This window comes from Zonotrichia leucophrys, chromosome 4 (genome assembly GCF_028769735.1).
Source record: "Zonotrichia leucophrys gambelii isolate GWCS_2022_RI chromosome 4, RI_Zleu_2.0, whole genome shotgun sequence".
Taxonomy (NCBI): Eukaryota; Metazoa; Chordata; class Aves; order Passeriformes; family Passerellidae; genus Zonotrichia; species Zonotrichia leucophrys.
The window spans coordinates 2,279,462-2,300,819 of NC_088173.1; the positions used below are offsets into that span (position 1 = coordinate 2,279,462).

Sequence of the window (21,358 nt, forward strand, 5' to 3'; positions counted from 1 at the left end):
TTGATTTTCATTACATTTCCTCCAGTTCTGAAAAATTAGTTAAGAAGCATTGCTTGACATCATATAGAAACTAAAAGCTCTGAATGATGCAGAGTAGGTCATAACTGGGTGTCTCCTCAGCTAGAGGCTGTGTTTTGCCTGTCATTTAAATGAAAATATGTTTGGCTTCTAAGATTCTTCTAGGCTGACTACTGGGGAGTTGAATGCACTTCTTTGCTATTTGTTTTTCTCTTTTGTGTATGTTGCAAGGTCTCTATACACTCTATATGGTTAGGAAATAATATCACTCCACTGAGAGAAGAAGAGTGGGGTGAGGATGAAGAAGATGAGAATGATGTACCTGCTCCTTCCTCACCACCTACCTCTCCTATCAACACTAGGTATCTTTTTTTTTTTTCCCTCACTTTTGAGTCAGGGATAAGGTTTTATTTCTTCATTGAGTTCAATAAGCTGGGTTTATAAATTGAGTGCTGTTAAATAACTGTATTATTTCAAATCAAGCATTTCAGCAGGGTTTAAGAATAGCTACTTGTTTATTGTTCCTTGCAGGAAACACCGAGCTGGTGTGGATATCCATTCTTGTTCTCAGTTCCTGCTTGAGCTGTACAGTCAGTGGATATTGCCATCCAACCCCAGCAAGAGAACACCAGTGATTCTCATCAGTGAAGTGGTGCGATCAGTAAGTCTCGGTTGTTATTCAGAGTCATAACTGAGCATCTGTTACAAGTGTTCAGAACTAAGTAGCATTTATAAAGCATCTTTTAATGTATGGAACACACAGAATTTTCTTGGCACTGCTATTCTGTGGGCAATACAGAAATACAGCTTGGGCAACTACAGCATTAGATTGATTGAAGCTCTATAAGCATCTGATTTTCATATTCTGCTGCTACATTGCAAATACTTTATTGCTACTTAATGGCAGTTTATATTTTACTTGACTACTTTCTAAAGCAAGACTTTCTTATCCTATCCTTTTGTAAGAAAATGAGGATGGAACAACAATATATTTGAGAATTAAGTTGATTATTAAGTGTAGAAGCAAAACTAAAGAACACAGGTGTGGCATGTGTCTTGACAGCCATTATTCACTATCATTCTTATGACTTAAAATGAAACTATCCCTGCAAGAGAAGTATGTGTTGTATATTTTGGGATGGTTTAGTACATTGTAAATAGCAATGTTCATGTCCCAGAGTTACTTCCTATAGTGGCTTTGATTTTGTAAACTTTTTGGTAAAAAGGACTTCTTGGAGGTCATTATTATCAGAGGTGAATGGTGGAATTAATTCTGGACAACAATAGTAATAGTTATTTCAGACCCTTGAGTAAATGTTTACACATTTAATAGATCAATTGAGGAATATTTTGCTCACAATTTTAACAGAAGGGAGAGTCAATTTTTGGCTGTCTCCTAATGGGAATTTTTTATATTCAATTTTAATTTCCTTACAGCTTCTGGCAGTGTCAGACTTATTTACAGAAAGGAATCAGTTTGAGATGATGTACACAACACTGACAGAGTTGAGAAAGGTGCATCCATCAGAAGATGAGATTCTTGTACAGTATTTGATACCAGCTACTTGTAAAGCTGCTGCTGTTCTTGGAATGGTAAGAAATTCTCAGAAAGTTTATTGCAAATTCATGAGTGTTGAGGTTAACCCAGCTTCTGCTGCAGAACTTGGTATACTTGTTAAGGGGGGTTTGTCTCTAAGAATATCCTTTAGCTGATCTGCATGGCTGTAAGAAGTAATAGGATATGTATTCTGGGCTTTCAGAGTTTGCAAACATTATCTCCAATTGCCCTGTATTCAAGCAGAAAGGTTGTTTGATTTGATTTTTTTTTTGAGGTTTGAGCATAATTTAATGTGCTTTTTGGTTTGTTGCATTGAGTTCAGAGTTGCCTTTGCCCTGGACTCCTCATTTGTTACACTTCAGGCCAGAAACAGCTTTTGCTAGATTTGTATTGCTGGGGAATGGCTGTACTCTCATGGGAGGCTGGGACAGTGCATGTGATGAAAATATAGTCCCAGATAGTCAGGTATCCCTTTTCTCTCCCTCACTCTTCCCTCCACTGCATCATTCTGTCTTGAGATGTGTAGACCAGAAGTACTTTCCAGTGAACATTTCAGAGTGTAGTTGTTTAGGAAAAAAATGACAAATAATTTTGGAAGGAGTTAGCACTTCTAGAAACTCTGAGACTAATATAAAGCTGTATGGGTAATAGTGGTAACAGAAATTCTGAAAGGCTTTTAGGGTGGGGCTTTCAGTAGCTATTGCAGCAGCAACTCTGCAAGGGAAGGCTGGGAATGTGATGGCAAACATACAGAAACAGTTTTAGAGATCAGCTTATTTTGACTAGGCTGTCATTTCCCACTCAGTGAGCTAATAACACCTTCTCACAAGCAAACAGCTGAATATAACAGCTTGGTGGGACTTAAAAAACAAGAAGCTGGTTCCATCAGGAGTTGCTTGTTGTTCTGTGCTCAGCTACATAGAAAATCTGCTTAAAAAGAGCAGCTAGAGAGCAGACACTGTCTCAAACTGGCCTGTATCTTAGATACTTCATGAGTAAGGGGACAAGATAAAGCAAGTAATTTCCACTAATTACTTAGATAGTAAGGAGAAGACTTTCCAAAACTAAAATTCAAAATAGATTTTGTACATTCCAGTAAGTTGTGGTATTTGGTAACTTTGGTAACAGGAAGTGAAGTATTTGATACCAGCTTGACCTTGAATACTGTACATAAAGTTGTGGAATGATTTAGGTTGGAAAAGACCCTTGATCATTGAGTTGAACCATTTCCCTAAGGATGGAGCCTAAGGAGGCTCAAGGGGGGATCTTATGACTCTTCAAGTTCCTGAAAGATTATAGCAAAGTAAGGGTCAGTCTCTTGTCTCAGGTGACAGGACAAGAGGAAATGGCTTCAGGTTGTGCCAGAGGAGGTTTGGGTTGGCTGTTAGGAAGAATTTCTTCACTAGAAGGGTGGTTAAGCACTGGAATGGACTGCCCAGGGAAGGGGTAGAGTCACCATCCCTGCAGGTGTTCCAGAAATGACTGGACGTGGCACTCAGTGCTGTGGTTGAGTTGATGGTGGTCAGCTTGGTCAAAGGCTGGACTCCATGATCTTGGAGGGCTTTTCCAACCTTAATGATTCTGTGAAGTACAGGGTGGCAGTCACTGCCCTCCCTGCTCCTGCTTGGCCACACCATTGCTGATCCAGCCCAGGTGCCATTGGCCTTCTTGGCCACCTGGGCACACCTGGTCATGTGCAGCCACTCTCTCCCAGCACCCCCAGGTCCCTTTCCAGGGCCCTTTCCAGCCACTCTGGCCCAGCTGTGGCCCTGGGGCAGGACCCAGCACTCGGCCTTGTTGAACCTCAGAGCCCTGGGCCCACTGATCCAGCCTGTCCAGATCCTTTTGCAGTCTCCCTCACTTCCAGCAGATCAACATTCCTGCCCAGCTGAAAGTACACTTAATTCCCTCATCCAGATCACAGAATTCGTGGAGGGAAAGATGTGCAGGTCTGAGTACCAGTGGTCTCAGAGAATAATAAATGAGTGATCTTCCCAGGGAGGTGGTAGAATCACCATCTCTGGATGTTTATAAAAGACTGGACATGGCACTTGGTGCTGTAGTCTAGTTGAGGTGTTAGGGCACAGGTTGGACTCGATCTTAGAGATCTCTTCCAGCCTCATTGTTCTGTGACTGTGAATGGAATGATGTGCTATGAGTTGAGTAGACATATAGTAGATGGCAGAGTATAGTTGTCTGGTGCCAGTCTGTTTCAGATGGAAGCATCCTTTGTGCAATTGAAGGCCACAAAATGTCAATCATTCAAGTCCTATATTCTTAACAGCACGTACTATTTACTGAGCTAATCCTTATCTTATTTGGGTTTTTTTAGATTTAAATCATGACATAACTTTGTACAAATAAAACAAAGTAGCATCAATTTCCTAGTTAATCTGCAACTCATCTCTTGTCTTATTGTGTTAGTCTTGTGACATCTATTCAAAGTAGTTTAAGCCAGGCTCTGGTTTGTTCCCTATTTTCTGCTCTTTAATTTGTTCCAGGTATTTCTGAATGACAGGACTTGCCAGTATTTAAACAGTGTTGATTTCTAATGAGTGCTCTTGTTGGGTGTATTAGGATAAAGCTGTGGCTGAACCAGTAAGTCGACTGCTGGAATCAACCCTGAGGAGCACCCACATGCCAAGTCGGATTGGAGCCCTGCATGGAATTCTTTATATCCTTGAGTGTGACTTGCTGGATGAGACAGCAAAGCAGCTCATTCCAATTATCAGCGAGTATCTGCTCTCCAATTTGAGAGGAGTAGCACAGTAAGACTCTTCTCCCTTTCCCCCTGGCTCCAAACTGTTGCATGTTTATGTCTGAACAAAAGGGCTCTCTGTTGTTGGCAGTTGCCAGTACATTTTAGAGCAGGCTGTTGTATCAAGCAGGTTTTGGCATTTTCATTGAAAATATCATCCAAACCAATTTTAGGTTTAATTTACAGAGTGAAATGGTATTTGAGAATGAGAAAACTGTTTGATAGTACAGGCTTTCGTGTCTTTGGTAAACTGTGTTACTTAAACCTCACTTTTCTGTCATTTTCATGATAATCAATGTTCTCTTATTGCACCTCAGCAATACTTTCAGTGATTTTAAAAAGGGCTTAGGTTTCATCTCAAAAATACTTAGAATTTCTAGAAATTGTTTATAGTGTCTCTGTGACCTAAACAACTTTGGTGTGACCACTAGTGTTTTTGCTCATTTGCAGTTGTGTGAATATCCATAACCAAGAGCACATTTTGGTCATGTGTGCAGCTGCTTTCTATTTGATTGAGAATTACCCACTTGATGTAGGGCCTGAATTCTCTGCAGGAATTATACAGGTATGTTGTGAGGGGTGGTTGTGTAACCTGAGACCACCACATGAGCTGTCTTTTTGTTAATATCTGATGCTGTTCACGCTGTTCTGGTGTGCTGCTAGAAGATGACCTAAATACACCTCAAAACCAAGTAGTTTTTGGTTTTTTTTTTTTTTTTGCTTTATTTCAGATGTGTGGAGTCATGGTGTCTGGAAGTGATGAATCAACACCATCCATTATTTATCACTGTGTCCTGAGAGGATTGGAACGACTCCTTCTTTCAGAGCAGCTTTCCAGGCTGGACAGTGAGTCCCTGGTTAAGCTGAGTGTTGACAGGGTGAATGTGCAGAGCCCCCACAGAGCAATGGCAGCCCTGGGATTGATGCTGACTTGCATGTACACAGGTATTCACTTTTTTATACTTCTGATGTGCTGGGAGACTGGCTTGCTAACAGTGCTAATTTTCTTAATTTATTTTTGTTACCAAGAGTAAAAGAAGTGTGTTTTAACATCCACGGTGAACTTGTAACAAATTATTTTGGTTTAGGAAAGGAAAAAATCAGCCCCAGCCGTATCCCAGATGCAAATCCTGGTGCTCCTGACAGTGAATCTGTGATTGTTGCTATGGAACGAGTATCTGTCCTTTTTGATAGGTAAGAGGACAAAGTGTGTAAATGGGGCTCTGAGAGGGAAAGGATTGTGTTTGCCACTGCTTGATCACTTCTCTATTTAACAGTTCTTACAGTTAATTAATGATGTTTCTCTGCTTATTGTTGCTTGAAAGTTACACTCCTGGTATACACAGTAACGCTGATGGAATTGCTGAAGGCAGCGCCAATGTGCAGGAATGTAAATGAAAACCAGACATGTCCAAACTGATACTGTGTGTTGCACAAACCATAATACTTCATAAATGTATTTCCAGCTCCCTTCAGGTCAAACTCTTAAGTGCTTTTCAGGATGTCTTCTACATAATCAAGGATATAAATCCAGTTTACAGGAAATAATCTTTCTAACCACCCTAAGAGTTGAAAACTTTTTCCCCCCTTCCCTCCTCACAAGAGTTGCTCTTTCTGAGGCTGTTAAGTAATTGCAGGCGAAGGATACAGTAAAACTTCTGTATTCACATGGAACTCATTAATGGGAACATTTCAAAACCCCTGTTTTGATCTGACAATCTCAAGCTGTCTTAAGTGAGTATAGCATGTTAGATTTTGTGTAGTAGTTTGTGGGTAATGGTTTACATTTTTTAAAGTGTTCAGTGGTTTTTCCATAAAACTGGAGGAGGGTTTCACTTCTGTACTTGGTGAGAACAGAACTAGAGCAGTGCTTGAGTGTTTTTGAATATATCACTCTGAAGAGCTAGCAAAACAAATGTGACTACTACAAGCAAAAAATAACTTTTGCAGGGAAGAATCACATGATGGTAACTTGATACATCAACAGATGCTGCCTTTATTAGCAAGACTTTCCAATTAGTGTTAAACAAGTTGTCTTTAGGTTGGAGTATCTTTTCCCCACTTTACACAGCAATACTGCTTGCTTTTCTCATTTGATATGTTGGTCATTCTGAACTTGAATAAAAAATGCCAAGATGTTATGAATGAAAACTAGTGTTCTGTTTATAAATGGTCTTTCCTCTGATAACTAGGAGTAGTGATCTCCCTGTCCTTTTTTGTTCTTGTTTAGTTTTTTCAGCATTCCTGTTGGTAAGTCTCATCTCTGATACAATTCCAGACCTTCAAAAAATATGATTATTCAAAACAGAAAAGGGGAGAGTGTGGGGTAAGGACACACCTGTAACAGCTTCTGACAGCTGTGATAGACCTCTCTGGGAAGTCTGTTATTAAGATTACATGAAGATTTGGATTCATCAGTGCTGAGAGCTTGCCTACCCAGAGATGAAAGGAAAATGTTCTTTCCATTGCCAATTAAATTGGAAAAGAACTAGATATGTGTTGACATTCAATCATAATGTATTTAATTTTTTATTATTTTCAGGATCAGGAAGGGATTTCCCTTTGAAGCTCGAGTAGTGGCTCGGATTCTTCCACAGTTCCTTGATGATTTTTTCCCCCCACAAGATGTAATGAACAAAGTCATTGGGGAATTTCTGTCCAATCAGCAGCCATACCCACAATTCATGGCAACAGTAGTTTATAAGGTAGTATTGATACATTTATTTTTCTTAAATGTTTCAGAAAATTTCTAAATAATTGACAGCTCAGCTGAAGGGCCATATACCACTTTTGTTAATTAGATCTAAAAACCTGCCATGATTGAGCTGTCCTGCTGTGAGCTTTGCCTTCCAGGCAGCATCAAGGGCTAGAATTGCCATGTCACCTAGAGGCCAAAGCTCACAGCAGGACAGTCCAGTCACTGATAATGAGAAATAAAGAGAAAGTTAGTGGTTGTGATCCTGGTGCTCAGATTCTAGATCTGAGAGAGCCATCACCTTGTGAGCCTAACAGGCAAGCCCCTGTGGCTTCAGCTGGGCCTCTGGGCTTTTGGCTCTTCAGCACCTGCTGGACTTATGCATCACTGGAGAGTGCATGTGCACAGCACATGTGATCTATAAAAAGCAAATACCCCACACAAGTTGTATATTTCTGTGTGATTACTTCAGCTTGGTACATTTGTCACAAGTCCAGTTCACTAATTCATTTGACTCAGAGTTGTCCCCAGGAATCCAGTTTGTGACCCTCAGAGCTTTGTAGCCAGAGAGAACCTTTACAAGAGAAACTGAACTTTTTCCCATATCCATGCCCCCTGTCTTTATTCCTGTGTACAATATTTTGCAGGTGTTCCAGACACTGCATAGCACTGGACAATCCTCCATGGTCCGTGACTGGGTGATGCTCTCTCTCTCCAATTTCACACAAAGAACACCTGTGGCAATGGCAATGTGGAGTCTTTCCTGTTTTTTTGTCAGTGCTTCCACCAGTCAATGGATTTCGGCAATGTATCCTAAAAAGATGGAATGTGTGGCATTTCTGGGTAATTATAGTGTAAAGCCTTGAAGGATAAGAGTACAAGTGTAAGACACAAAAAAAGCAGTTTTACTGCAGATAGTAATGGGTGTATATTGCTTTGTGCTGTTGGTACCTCAGGTTTGTAGGGAAAAAAGAGAACATCTAAACAGATTGTGAGAACAAAGTTATCTAAAACTACTGCTTTAAGATCAGTTCCTTTTGGCTATGCAAGATGATTGGGAAAGTCCTTACTTTGAAGGGCTTTTTAAAAGCTTCATCAAGATAGTATTGTTGTGACCTTTAAAAGCTTTGCTCTGTATTCCTTCTGCAAGATAAAATATATTGAAGAAAAATGTAAGAAGCCAACAAACTCAAAATCAAGAGAATTATCCTCTACATCCAAACTGTATTTTGCAGTTATCACCCTGGCTGTGCACTGCAGTAGCAGTGGGCTTTGGCAATGGAATTGTATTGGTCCAATAAATTGGAACAGACTTACTCCAATTTATCTATATATCTATCTTTATATATATATGTGTGTGAGGTATTGGTGCTGGGTTTATTTAAAAACAAATAAACAAACCCCTGAAACAAACAGAAAAATAACTAGTGCATCTTGTGTGCAGACACAAAAACGACCATTTGTCATGTTTGAGACATCCTAATGAGTCCCAACCTCAGCAGTGCTCTTTGGCCCTCAGCAGTTGCTGATTGCATCGTTCGCTCCAATGGATAAAGAAAACTACTGCTAGCTTGAAATTAATTTCTGAGGATAAGAAATTGTGGGATGTTAAGGAAGAAATAGGATTTATGTAGTAGCAGTTAATGGCCAGATGACAGCATTTGCACTTGAGCATTGTTGGTGAACTTAAGAATAAAGTGTTTTAATGGAGAACAGAGTTTAAACCAAACTCTTTGCTAAACCAAAAGAGAAACAATGTCTGTCGTTTTATAACCTTAACTTGTATTTCAGTCTTCCACATATTATCAGCAGAATGGGGAAATCAGAGCAGGTGGATGTTAACATCTTCTGTTTGGTGGCCATAGACTTCTACCGGCACCAGATCGATGAGGAGCTGGACCGGAGAGCCTTCCAGTCGGTGTTTGAGGTGGTGGCATCTCCTGGAACCCCATACCACCGCCTCCTGACCTGTTTGCAAAATGTCCACAAGGTCACAGCATGCTGAACATCCTGATGTGTAGTGGAACTGCATGACTAGTGTTGGAATATGAGTTATGAGGAATGCAAGATGAAGAAAATACCTGGGGTTGCATTTGTGATAAATACGGACCTGTCAGTTTTCCTTCCAGCATGCATGGACAAGTGCTCTGCAGCACTGGAAATCACCTGAGAAGTCAAGTGTAGTTGTTGTTGACACCAAACACCTCTTAAGTGGAATGAAGTAGGTCAGTGTTTTTCAAGTGATGGTGGGGACTAAAGAAGCCACACATCCAAGCTGTAAAATATGAGCTAGTACCACATGCAAGGTATTTGGTATTCCTCTTCTTCCCAATATGCAGCTGAAGCCACTGTGGTGCAGCAGTAAAGCACTGACAGACTGTTATTGCAACATGCAGTCATTAGCCAACTTCATAGTTTTATGTACCTGTATATACTGTTGTGTAGTACAGAATAGAATTTGTTTCCTAATGTCTCCCCAAACAAGGAAAAGAGAAAATGGCTTTTATGATTTACACTTCCAGCATGTAATTTCTCTCTCTGGATTTTCTGATATCCAGTGGTGTATGTGTTGGTGATACCAGAGATATAGTGCACATACGTAACCACACGTTTTTCTTTTTTCTTCTCAGGTTTTCAAATTTGAGTACAGTATATCAGTGAAAGAAATTTTAACTTAAATATTTCTATATTATGTACAGTATGTAAAATTGTAAGATGTGTGGTGCATGAGCTGTGCTGTAATTGGAGATGAACAAAAGCCATGCTACTGAATGTCTTGACATCTGTATTGTCCTCATTTTTTTTCCTCATTCTTGAATTCATGTTCCTTTTGGAAATCCATCTTAATGTACAGATTACATCTTGTTTTGCATCTCACTTTTTCTTAAAGTGCTTTAAAACTGGAATATGTTGATTAATTTGTCTTGAGAAACTGTACTAAGGAGGCATTCTTGTGATCCACTTTACTGTAGCTTCTTTGTAATTCCTTAATTTTGAGACATAATGGTAAGAAAGAGGACTAGTCACTCTGGATCAAACTTTAGATCCTTAAGAAACTGTTCTTATTTGCTGCACAGCATTTTAAGAGACAAAATGGTGCAAGCTCCCCAGTAGTCAACAACCATTTGACCTTTCCTAACTGAGACCATGGAGTCATCTGGACCACTCTCATGTGAACAAATGTGTGGTAGCAGTAAAGAATCGGAAGGCTGCTGTGGTCTACTTTGGGACTGGCTAAAGTGTTAGATTACACAACCTCTTTTATTACCTGTTGTATCCATAATGCTTTAGACACAAACACAAATATCCATGAATTTCAGGACACTACACAGGGCCAGATTTAGCTTTTACTCACCACCCAGGGAATGCCATTGATTCCTAAGCTTTACATGAGGAAATCTAGCACAGCATTTGTCTTTAGTTGTACTTAAGTCTTTCATTATAGAGAAATGATACCTTGGTTCTCAGTCAGATCCTACATTCAACCTCTCTTCATTTTCTTATCACACCTTTTGGTGACACTTGGAAAAATGAGATAGTGTTGTCAGGAGGAGCATGTACTGTATGTATTTCTGTATATAATGTATATGTTGAAATTATACACATGTGACAACATTTAATGTATACAGATGTGTATATTTGTATTTATTAAACCCATGTATTTAAACTAATTCCAATCTAGACCAAAAATTGTTACTTCTGCCCTTAAATTGATTACAAAGGATTTGTCCACTGCTGTCGCTTCCTTTTAGAAACTGGTAGGGGAAATTGATAGTATGGGCAGTAGAAACAACTGTAGATGTTGCTGTATTTAGCTCTCTACAGATCTTATTATCTAGAGCAATTATTTCAGTCCTAAGTTGGGTTACTCTTCTTCCTTGGGCCACAGCACTGTGGTGATTTTTAAAAGAAACTGAACAGGGTTTCAGAAAAAGGTTTAATAAAATAGATACTGTTTGAAAGTTTTTGTGTTATATTGGAAATTATCTTAATTCTGATAAAAGTCTAATTCCAGGCAGTGAAATATAATGCCCTGTGTTTGCATTAAGGGGTAGTATAGATCACTCTTCCCTTTTGTAATCACCAATAATCGTTTTGTACTGTAAACCCACACACCAGTCAGTTTTTGTATGATATATAGTTTAAGTGAAGATATTTTTGTAAGCTATTTTCCAGAATTTAAAAATAGATTTTAATATATTTTTTAAGCATCAGGTTAGTCAAATTCTCACCATATAACAGTATATGTTGTGTTATGAAACTGTTAAATTCTTCATAATTTTAAGCTCCTCATGATTAACACAGACCAGCTGATTACTTTACCTTGGGATCACGGGAGCTAGACCCTTTCTGAAACTTTCCAAACGAGCTTGGGACTTGCTATAGAATCTTTCAAGCCAGTGAAGAAATACATTGAATTAAGCAGTCAGCACGGCTGGGTTAAAACATTATAGATGTGACAGACTCCCATTTCTCAAATGCCTCTTGCCAGCCTTAGAGCAAGAATTTGCATTACCTCTTTCAAGACAAGCTCTAGAGCTGATGCACTCGGTTCTAACCTCACACAGATTCACTGGTAATGACTTCATCTGTTTTAACCTCTCCTGGAGGTTGTTGTAGTGTCTGTACCTCCTGTAATGTGTCCCAAGTGTCTAAAGAAGGGCACCTCCTCTTAGGAAATCCTCTGTGACCTGAAGGAGTTGGAGCTTAAGGCTCTTCCTAGTGTGGGAGCACACTGCAGTAGTGCTTCAGTTCAGACATTTCCCTGCAGCACACTTTCCTCTCTTCTTCCTGGACATTCTTTCCACACCCTCATTTCTTTGGGAATGAAATCATACTCAGAATCACTCCTGTCTGCTTTTAGTGACACAAGCCATGAGGTGTGCCATAGGGGTAGTAACAGCAGAACAGTGGCCATTAAGGGATTCTGATGTTCCATTTAAAGGAAATAAAAATACTGCTTGTCCTTTGAGACTGACTCTATGCAAGATTTTATTTCACAGAGTGTTTTTAACTTGCTGTAAACAGAAAGCTAATTCTGAAAACCAGGCTGTTCATATTTTCATTGAGATCAGGGTAGAAATATGTTTGGTCTTTAGACATACATTTGTTGTCCTGGCTAAACAAAGCAGAAGCATCTTTAATGTGCTTTGCAGTAAAAGTGGCTTCTTTGCAGCCTTACAAGATGAGAGGTGTGGCATGACAGGGAGCATACTTGAGACAGATTAATATTTAAAACTTCAGTTACAATTCAGTTGTCAAAGAAACTGCATTACCAAATCTATAATGTGGCCCTCCCCTGAGAACTCTGTATGCCAGCCAAGTTGTTATAAATGGATTTTGGACCAGCTACCCACTGACCTATTGAATAAAGTTTGCTTTGTGTTTCATTTCAGCCTGCCCCCTGCTTGTGCTGAGTGCAAGAATGAGGAGTTGCAAACAACAACTTATTGTAAACCTGTTCTTATTTGTGGGGTTCAAAGTATTTTCTTTACTCTTTATGTTGTTTTCCGGTTGCAATTGAATGTGAGCTTATTTAAATCTTCTCTGAAGTGTATACCCAGATGTCATTTCTTGCCTAAAGCACCTAGCAAATGACTGTGTGTTACTTTTGCTTTGGTAGGAATGCCTTCTTAGCACCAAGACATTGCTTGTTTTTTAACACCAGCAGCATTCCAAAAGCACTGAGTAATGACTGGACAAATTTTGGTCAAATGAAGGGAGGAACAAGTGGAACCTTTTGGGATAAAAGTCATTTGTTGATATCTAGTAGCTCGCCTTAAGAGCATTCTGTCTTGCCATTCTCCTTTTTTCAGTGGCTGTTAACTATATAGCAAATAAGGAGGTTGTGTCAAAAGCACTGCAAAGACAGTTCTCCAAGAGCAGCAGACCTGGTTTGTCTTAGCATTTTGTGGAGCTGTCAGGGCTGGGCATTTATGCTTCCATAATAAAAGAAATTTTAGGGTATAATGAGCAATAAATAATAGCAATAAGCAGTTTAATTAAATTCAGTCCTTCAGGATCTTACCCGGTCATTGAAAGGGATGGGAGAAGACGGGGAACTAAATGAGTACATTCATGGTGTAAATCAGATTTTTTCCAAGTACAATCTCAACTAAACTTTCTGCTAAAGGTAAAAATCAGCTGAGGGACAATGGTAGGTGCTTTGCTCTTAAAACAGTTTTGGTTATAAGGACACAATTGCTGAAAGTTACAAGAGGACAAAATACTTTGCTAGTTTTTAAGTAGTTCAAGTGTTTTAAAGTGAAAACAAGCTGCTGTAAAAACTAGAGTAAGCAATGTAGCAAAATTTGGGGGAAATTAATGATGTTAATTCAACCTAATACAGAGATTTTGGGTGAACTCATTGTGCGTGCTACCTAAGTATCCATTTAAAAATCTTGAGAATCCCACAGTCGTACCCAGGAGAGCTTCTACGGTATATCTTGATAAAGTTTTTAGCTGCATTCAGGTAACTGGGTATAAATGCTGCAGAGCATTTGTGAAGCATGTGCTGCTTTAGTCATGTGCATTTTGTGTGATTTTATCATTCCCATCAGTCCGTGTGTACACGCCATCCAGTTGGATAAACTTGACAAGGATAAGGTAACGCACCCTGTGGTGGGATAGAGTTTGAGGGCAATGATGAGCAAAAGCTTGGAGCCCCAACCTGAAAAGCAATTGTACTCAAGGGAAAAGAAAAGCATATAATTTTTAGATGTATGTTTAAGTTAAAAAAAAAATGCTGAAAATACTGCACATTGAAACAAAAAGAGAAAATAAAATGCAACTATTACTGTAAGTGATTTTTCTCTGGTTATTTAAAAAGAAGGGCTTGATGCGTTTTACTAGTTTTTCCCTAGTATCTCTTCTTTCCAGCAACTATCAAATACTGAGTATTATTAAGATATGCAAGAATACTTGAACTTTCTGCAAATGTAGCTATGCTGCACAATCACAGTGCTGTTTGCAATTAACCAAGAGCTATCACGGCTGAGCTTTTAATTGTATCTAACAGTCATGCTTGCCAAAACTTCTCTGGGATTCTAGATGAGATCAGAAAAGGCAAAATTCAAGTGTACAGCTGTATTTGTGAATGAGAGTGTATTTATCCACAGCAGTGCTGGGGAGGGATAATGTTACACAGGAGAAGAAATGGTTTAACTTGCTGAAGCTTGGTTTCCCAGCTGTTGGGCTTGCATCTTAAAAGAAATTTCTGGGTGGTCCTGCTGCTGAACACTGGAGGATCTCTCGCAGTACTCAACGGCTCAGAGACATCTTGTTTTGATTAACTTTGCAGCACTTGGCTGTTCCCTGGAAACTCTGGCATAAAGTTTGAAGTAGTAGCTTAATGTAGAAAGCACGTGCAGGTTTTGTCCTGAGTCAAAGTAACTTCTTGTACATTTGTTGTTCCCTGTCGGCGTTGGTGGCGGCTGATCGGCCGCTGTGCCACCTCTGAGTGCAGCCGTGGAGCTGGGGGACAGAGCTGGGCTCTGGTAAGTGCCTTTGTCTGCAGAGCTGGACACTCGCTGCAGTCATAAAGCCTTCATCGTTTTGTCACTCAGAGAAGAAAAAACATTTAATTTCTGGAGGTATTACCCCTAAAGATGAATTGCCAGGCACAGGCAGATGAAGCATTGCACTTAGCAGACTAGCGCTTTTTAATTTGCTAGAACTTTTTTGCTTTCCCCACTGCCTTTCCTGCCCTGTATAGGTATTGTGCTTTTTTTCCTGCTTTTTCACAGTGCAGCTGTAAAGAATATTGCAGCCATCATTTGGGAATTGGCAGGGCTCCACCCCAGTTACAAGACAAAAGGCTTTGATTGCCTGTAGAATTAAGCATAATTATACCATAAGTTTTGCATAACTGTTTGAAGAGATGAAAAGATTTGTAACTTGTAGGTTTGTTAAAAACTTGGAGTACGAACATGAAAAAGTTCATACAGTTTATATAGAATGTTATCTTCGGGGTGAGCCAAGCCTTCTGCTCTTCTATTGCAGCCATAATTCCACCTTAATTTTGTTTCTGATCTTTCCCATGCTGTACACATCCAAATATGGCAGAACAGTCCCTTACCCCAGGTGCTATTTTCTTACCCTTCAAGCTGCAAACGTCATGGGTAGATTTTGATCAAGTGCAACCTTATTGTTTTATCTCATTATTTACATTTTGGAGTTCTTACAGCCAGGCTGCAGTGTTTGGGCTCCAAGCTAAATGCATCCCTGAGGGCTGGCTTTGACCATGCACCAGATGCCCACAGAGCTGTGAGCCAGATTAAGTCAGACCATTTAAATACAAAAGTTTTGCTAATCTAGCTCGTCTTGAATTCTATGCACTGTAAAACTTCAAGTCAGTGTTGAAATAACATCTCCAAATTAGAATCTTAGTCTTTTCCACCCCCTTCTTCCCCTGAGGAAGAGGCACTGAATGTGTTTCCATCCCTGTCTTGCTGTTAAATGGCTCTAGGATTGAAGCATCTGTCTTGTCCAATGGAAAGGCAAGTGTAAAGCTTGCTCACTTAACTTTTCTTGGTGTGTCTTGTTAATGTTGACATTTCAAATATCATCTTTGGCATTTGATTTAACATCTATGAAAATAACACGATTCATTGTTTAACTTTTATTTCAGGCAAGTTTGGGCAGATACTCTTAATTACACTTTGTTCATAGTAATTTTTCTTTGCCTTCTTAACTGCCTCTGACTACCACTGTTTTAAATGAACACTGGATGCTGCAGATCTGGGAGGTATTTTTAAGTGCTTTCCAGGCTTCTGATCCTTCCATCTCTTGGTAATGTGGCTTAAGCTCATTCCTTCTCCTCCTGTCTTCTTTCCTCTGCCTTAGCTGCCAGAGTAAATATTTCACCTGTTGAATGCTTTAAAATAAAAGTTTGTATGTGATCAATAGATTGGTATGTGACTAACAGGATAAGGCTGAGTGATCCAAAGTACCTGGAGTTTATTAATTAATTGGAAGTCCCGAATAAGTGAACCTTTAGAAGGGGACCAAATAAACCTGCAAATTTTTACTACCTAATGTAGCAATCTAAGAATATTGTTCAGATGTTTACATTCATCAGTACCAAAATCAAATGCTTCCACAAATGTTTCAATCTATTCTTTTGCTGCTTTGCTGTTTTTGTGGTTGTCTTGGGGATGGCTCTATCTTGTGCTTACTGAAGCAACATATTTATATACTGCAGTTATTTAAATGTGAGCTTGTGGATAATACCTGTTCCCATTGCTGTGTGATCTGATAATATTAACAAAAAAAGTGAGAAACATGATCTGGCAGCTGGGACACTTGCAGGCAGCACTAACAGTAATGGTGAAAGGACCTGCTGCTTCAGAAAACATTATCTGGGACCAAGTCACATTCTCAGTGGTAAACAGAGGCTTGTGTTATGCTGACAGGTTAATTTTCCAGCTCTCCCACTGTGGGCTTGGAGAGTATCCCTGCATGGGAAACATACAGCAGACCTGGTCTGATTCCAGTTGAGTTGTCTCAGATGACAGGATGAAGCAAATCTATTTCTCTTAGATCCATAAAAATCCAAAGTGCACATTATACCTGTGAAAATAATGATGAGTCCGGGGTGATGCTGGAGCATTGCAAGAAGTCACGTTGAGTTATCGTGTTACACTTGAAAAGATTGCTGCCCCATGGGCACTGGGGAAAGCATGAGGTGCTCAGTTTGTTACAGTGAGACTTGGAGTGCCCAAAGTTCTTTTGTGTTTTTGCTGATGGGTTAAATATCATCAAAAGTGGTTATTAATTATTAACTTGGTGAGGTCTGCCTCTCCTTTGTCTGTGCTGCTTTTGTTCTCAGTTTGACTGCATTAACTCTGGATGAAATATAAATGCCAGTCCCAAACTAACAATGATTAAACTGTATTATTCTCTGTAGCTTAATTGCATGAAAAAAAATCAGGACAGGAGATCAAATTTATTATTTCATGTGTACTCAGTCATGTTTTATTGGCTATAAAATCTCATGTAGACAGGATAACTTTAGAAGTTGAGTAGCATAAACAAGAATTTAGCTCTAAATTACATATTTTGAAGAGATTTTCAAAGCCTGTCATGAGATGGGCATCCATTCAAAAGAAAATAATTAAAAGTTAACTTTTTAGCAGAGCCCAAAAAGGGGTAGTGATGAGGGTTGTCTGACATATGTTTATTCCCTTGTGCTTTTCTGCTCTAAAGCTCCAGGATGTGATGCAGGAAGAAAGGATAGGATTAGTGCAGCAGCCTGGTGTGTGCTTTTTGTGAGTAAAGGACCTTTTGTCCACTGAGGGCCAGTTATGGACAGGGAAAAGTATCCATGTTTGTTTAAAAAAATTCCCAACCACCCACAGTTGCATGGTTCATTGCTGCCTGTTGCAGGTCATTACTTTTTCTCTGTGCAAATATATGATACATCATCACTGGCTATATCATATAGAATATATCACAATCCAGGCAGTCTGGGGACCTCGAAGAGGTCTCCTTGGAGACCAAACAGCTGTGGTGCACCCAAGGACAGAGAAGCATTTGCAATACTTTTAAGGACATTGCAGGACAGAGCCAGCATGGTTCCTCCTGGGAAAGGGAGGCTTCATGTAATGTGATTGCAAAATTCAGCCCAGGGACCAAGGGATGGTAGGAAACAGCATCTTCTCATTCCTCACCTTCAATGGCTTTGTCCCCCTCACCATGTTATGCCTGAAGATGCCTGTTATTAAAGGTGTGAGGGCATTTTTGATTGTTGTGTTTAGCTTTCTCTTGCACTCTAGCTGTTTATAGAGCAGCAAGGGAAAGAAACCCATTTTCAGTAAGCTGTGGTAGTAAGTTTATTGAATTTTGAGTGGGTCTTGGGTCTGCAAAGAGACAGGAGCATTTGTTGTGAAGTTGTTTGTTGCATGAATACATCAGTCTTGAAGGCAAAGAGTTCAGAGTATTAAAGTGTGTGCTAAAAGCTTTTGGCATAGAGTCCTGATGTTCCCAGCAGCAGCAGAAGTTATTGCCACCTTTTTTGCACCCCAATATTGAGAGATTTTATTCATAAATCATCCAATCAGCTAAAACCACGATTCTAAAACATTCTTCCTACAGCCCTCTGAGCTTAATTCTAATGTGTGAAAGTAGTGTCAGTTCTTACACAAAATTTACCCATGTAGTTCTGTCTGTTCACACAAATAGTTCTCTCTGATCTATCTAGAAATGCAAGCAATGTTCTGCTGTGTTTTCATTATGTCTGGAGCTAAGTTAATTTTGTGAAAGATATCACTACTGAACTTTAAACTAGGCTCTAGGGCTTTTCACTGGCTAACACAGTGTCTTAAGGCACTTAAGATATATTTCTACTTAAAACTAAAACTTACAATCTTACTTTAATATATTATATTATATTATTATTTTATATAGCTATATTATATTAATATGTGCTTTAATATATTTCAGTTTCTCTAAAGGTTCTAAATCAATCCCTGCATTCCTTTCTCTCTCTGAGGGACTCAGAGAGGTTTTTATTTCATGCATTCCAACATAAGTTGAAAGAAGGTTGCAGAACTTGAAACTGCTTCTTAGTAGTGTTCTTTTTCCTCCGACTTAGACCTTGAGTGTTCCTTTGTATTTGATTATGAAAAGAATAAATACTTAATTTTTTCTTTGAACTACAATTTTCCCTGCAAATTACTATTCCAGAGTCAGCCAGAACTGTCTTTATTCTTTTTATACAGGTGCCTTTCATCCACCTGAGGAAAGCAAATATGCTTTTTTTTCTTCTCCTGAAAATCAAAAATACTAAAAGTTTTTCTCCTTTTTCTAGTTACAGTTGCATCTCCTCATATTGCTGCATTTTTCTCTAGTGAGAATCTGATGATTTGAATTTTCACAGGTATTATTCTTGCCTTATTTGGTTTCTTGATCACATTCCAGAGAGTTTCTTCTTTGAAAAGGTGTTACTTTTAAGTTACACAATTTTGATGTACCAGTGCTCATTGGAACATTCAGGCTTATCAGGCACATGTGATGGTGTTCATGGGGTCCCAGCATGAGGGGAGAGATGAGAATCTTGAAGGCTGATTGATTATTTTATTATATATATTGTATTAAAAGAAAATGATATATTAAAACTATACTAAAAGAATAGAAGAAAGGATTTCATCAGAAGGCTTGCAAGGAATAGAAAGGAATGATGATAAAATCTTGTGACTGACCAGAGAGTCCGAGCCAGCTGACCGTTATTGGCCATGAATTAAAAACAACCACATGAGACCAATCACAGATGCACCTGTTGCATTCCACAGCCGCAGATAATTATTGTTTACATTTCATTTCTGAGGCCTCTCAGCTTCTCAGGAGAAAAATCCTGGCAAAGGGATTTTTCAGAAAATATCATGGTGACAGGCACTGGTTTCCCAGATCCTCCTGCTGGGGGACAGAAATGATGCTTGTTTCCAGTCCTCAGGAACCTCCTCTGATGGCCACAGCCTGTGTGACATCAGCCAGCTTCCTCAGCCCCACGGATGCAGCCCACACCGTCCTGTGTTTGCCTCTCTTGTCTAAATGTTCCCTAGTTTCATTCTCCCCCACGGAGGGTCAGCCTTCCTGGCTCCAGACCTTCCCATGGGTGGAACGGGGATTCCTGGATCCTCCACCAAATTTGGTGCTCTTGGACATGAGCTTTGGTTTTCATTTTCCTTTCAAAAACATGCTTTAATTCTGCTTTTAGTACTGAAGAAGAATGCAGAGGCCAGGCTTTTCTCCGCCAGCCCAGCAGAGTGCAGGCACAGCCCCAGCCCCACGAGCCCCCATCCCTGCTCCACGCTGGGGCTCCTGCCAGCTGCCTTTGAGGGACAGCCTGCCAGGGACTGTTGGTGACAGATTAAAACCTGAATTCACAGCCAGGTGCTGAAGTGGCCTCTTCCTGAGCTAAAGGCTTTTGCAGCTTTTCCAGTTCACTTTGAGCACTCCTGCCTTTCCCGCTCGCACGGTTTAGCTTTGACTTTCTTCTCCTTATCTGTCACTAGAGAGTAATTGCCCCTTTCATAGGGACCTTGCTTTAACCTTGAGCAGCAGTTCCCGTGGCACCTGATGTGCATTAGGAACTATATATACTGATGAAAGAGTGAGGTACAGTCCTAATGTCTTCCTTGATGTTTGCTTTTTAAATCTGTTTCAAGGAGCCCTTTCAGATGGGACATGAAAGCTCCCCCATTATTATAAAATTCCTTATGAAATATTTTTGTTTTGAAAAAAGACATTTAGAATAGTAGGGTAAAAGCATAGTCTTATCAGGCTGAAGCTGGAATATCCAAGCTGTTTCCAGTTGCTCTTATCTGTGCTTTCATCTGGTTCTACACATCAAATGGGCATTTCATTATTAAATGCACACAGAGCCTTTCATTCTGGGGGATACTCCTGCACACACTTCAATGGGGATTTTTGCAGTATGTGGTAACTTACAAGCAAAAGGTAGATGTTTTTATGACAGGGAGTGCTGCAACAGGAGGCTGTGCTAAAGAGGGAGAACTTTCTTTTCAGGACATGGTTGAGGAGACCCCCTGAATCGCACTATGAGTGAGGTTGGAAGGGGCCACAGTGAGGGAGACTCCACACCCTCTCTGTGCAATCTGTTCCAGTGCTCAGACCAGTAAAGTTCTTCCTCATATCCAGGTGGAACTTCCTGTGCATCAGTTTCTGCTCATTGCCTCCTGTCCTGCTGCTGGCACCCCTGAGCAGAGCCCGATCCACCCTCTTGACACCCTCCCTGCAGGTACTGGCAGGCATTGATGGGGTCCCCTCTCAGTTTGAGGCTGATCAGGCTCAGCTCCCTCAGCCTTTCCTTACAAGAGAGACTCCCCAGTCCCTTCATCATCTTTGTCACTGGGCCCACTCCAGGATCTCCATGTCTCTCTTGTCCTGAGGAGCCCAGAACTGGACACAGCACTCCAGATGTGTCCCACCAGGGCTGAGCAGAGGGGCAGGATCCCCTCCCCTGACCTGCTGGCACCATTGCTCCTCCTAACCCACCCCAGGGCTCCATTGGCCCTGTCAGGCACAAGGACACGCTGCTGGCCCATGGACACCTTGTGTCCACCAGGCCCCCAGGCCCTTCTCTGCAGAGCTGCCCCCCAGCAGGTCAGCCCCAGCCTGGGCTGCTCCGTGGGCTTGTTCCTGCCCAGGAGCAGCACCCTGCATTTGCCCTGGCTGAACTTCAGAAGGTTCCTCTCTGCCCACCTCTCCAGCCTATTGAGATCCTTCTGAAGGGCTGCACAGCTCCCTGGGGCACTGGCCACTCCTCCCAGCTTTGTGTTGGCAGGGAACTTGCATGGGAGGCATCTGT

The 21,358-nt window shown here is 40.4% G+C and overlaps 1 protein-coding gene across 4 annotated transcripts in view; it reads left to right on the plus strand.

The window, feature by feature from the left end:
• Positions 1-13,831, plus strand: part of HTT (huntingtin) — an 82,052-nt gene extending 68,221 nt beyond the window's left edge. For all 4 annotated transcript variants that reach the window (XM_064710237.1, XM_064710240.1, XM_064710238.1 and 1 more), the window contains 10 exons: positions 250-380; positions 550-679; positions 1,456-1,611; positions 4,154-4,344; positions 4,785-4,899; positions 5,066-5,279; positions 5,423-5,528; positions 6,877-7,039; positions 7,677-7,837; positions 8,821-13,831. In XM_064710237.1, coding sequence (XP_064566307.1) covers positions 250-380; positions 550-679; positions 1,456-1,611; positions 4,154-4,344; positions 4,785-4,899; positions 5,066-5,279; positions 5,423-5,528; positions 6,877-7,039; positions 7,677-7,837; positions 8,821-9,034 — 1,581 coding nt within the window. In that variant the 3' untranslated portion in view covers positions 9,035-13,831. The remainder of the gene's footprint in view (positions 1-249; positions 381-549; positions 680-1,455; positions 1,612-4,153; positions 4,345-4,784; positions 4,900-5,065; positions 5,280-5,422; positions 5,529-6,876; positions 7,040-7,676; positions 7,838-8,820) is intronic.
• The last annotated feature ends 7,527 nt before the right edge of the window (positions 13,832-21,358 follow it).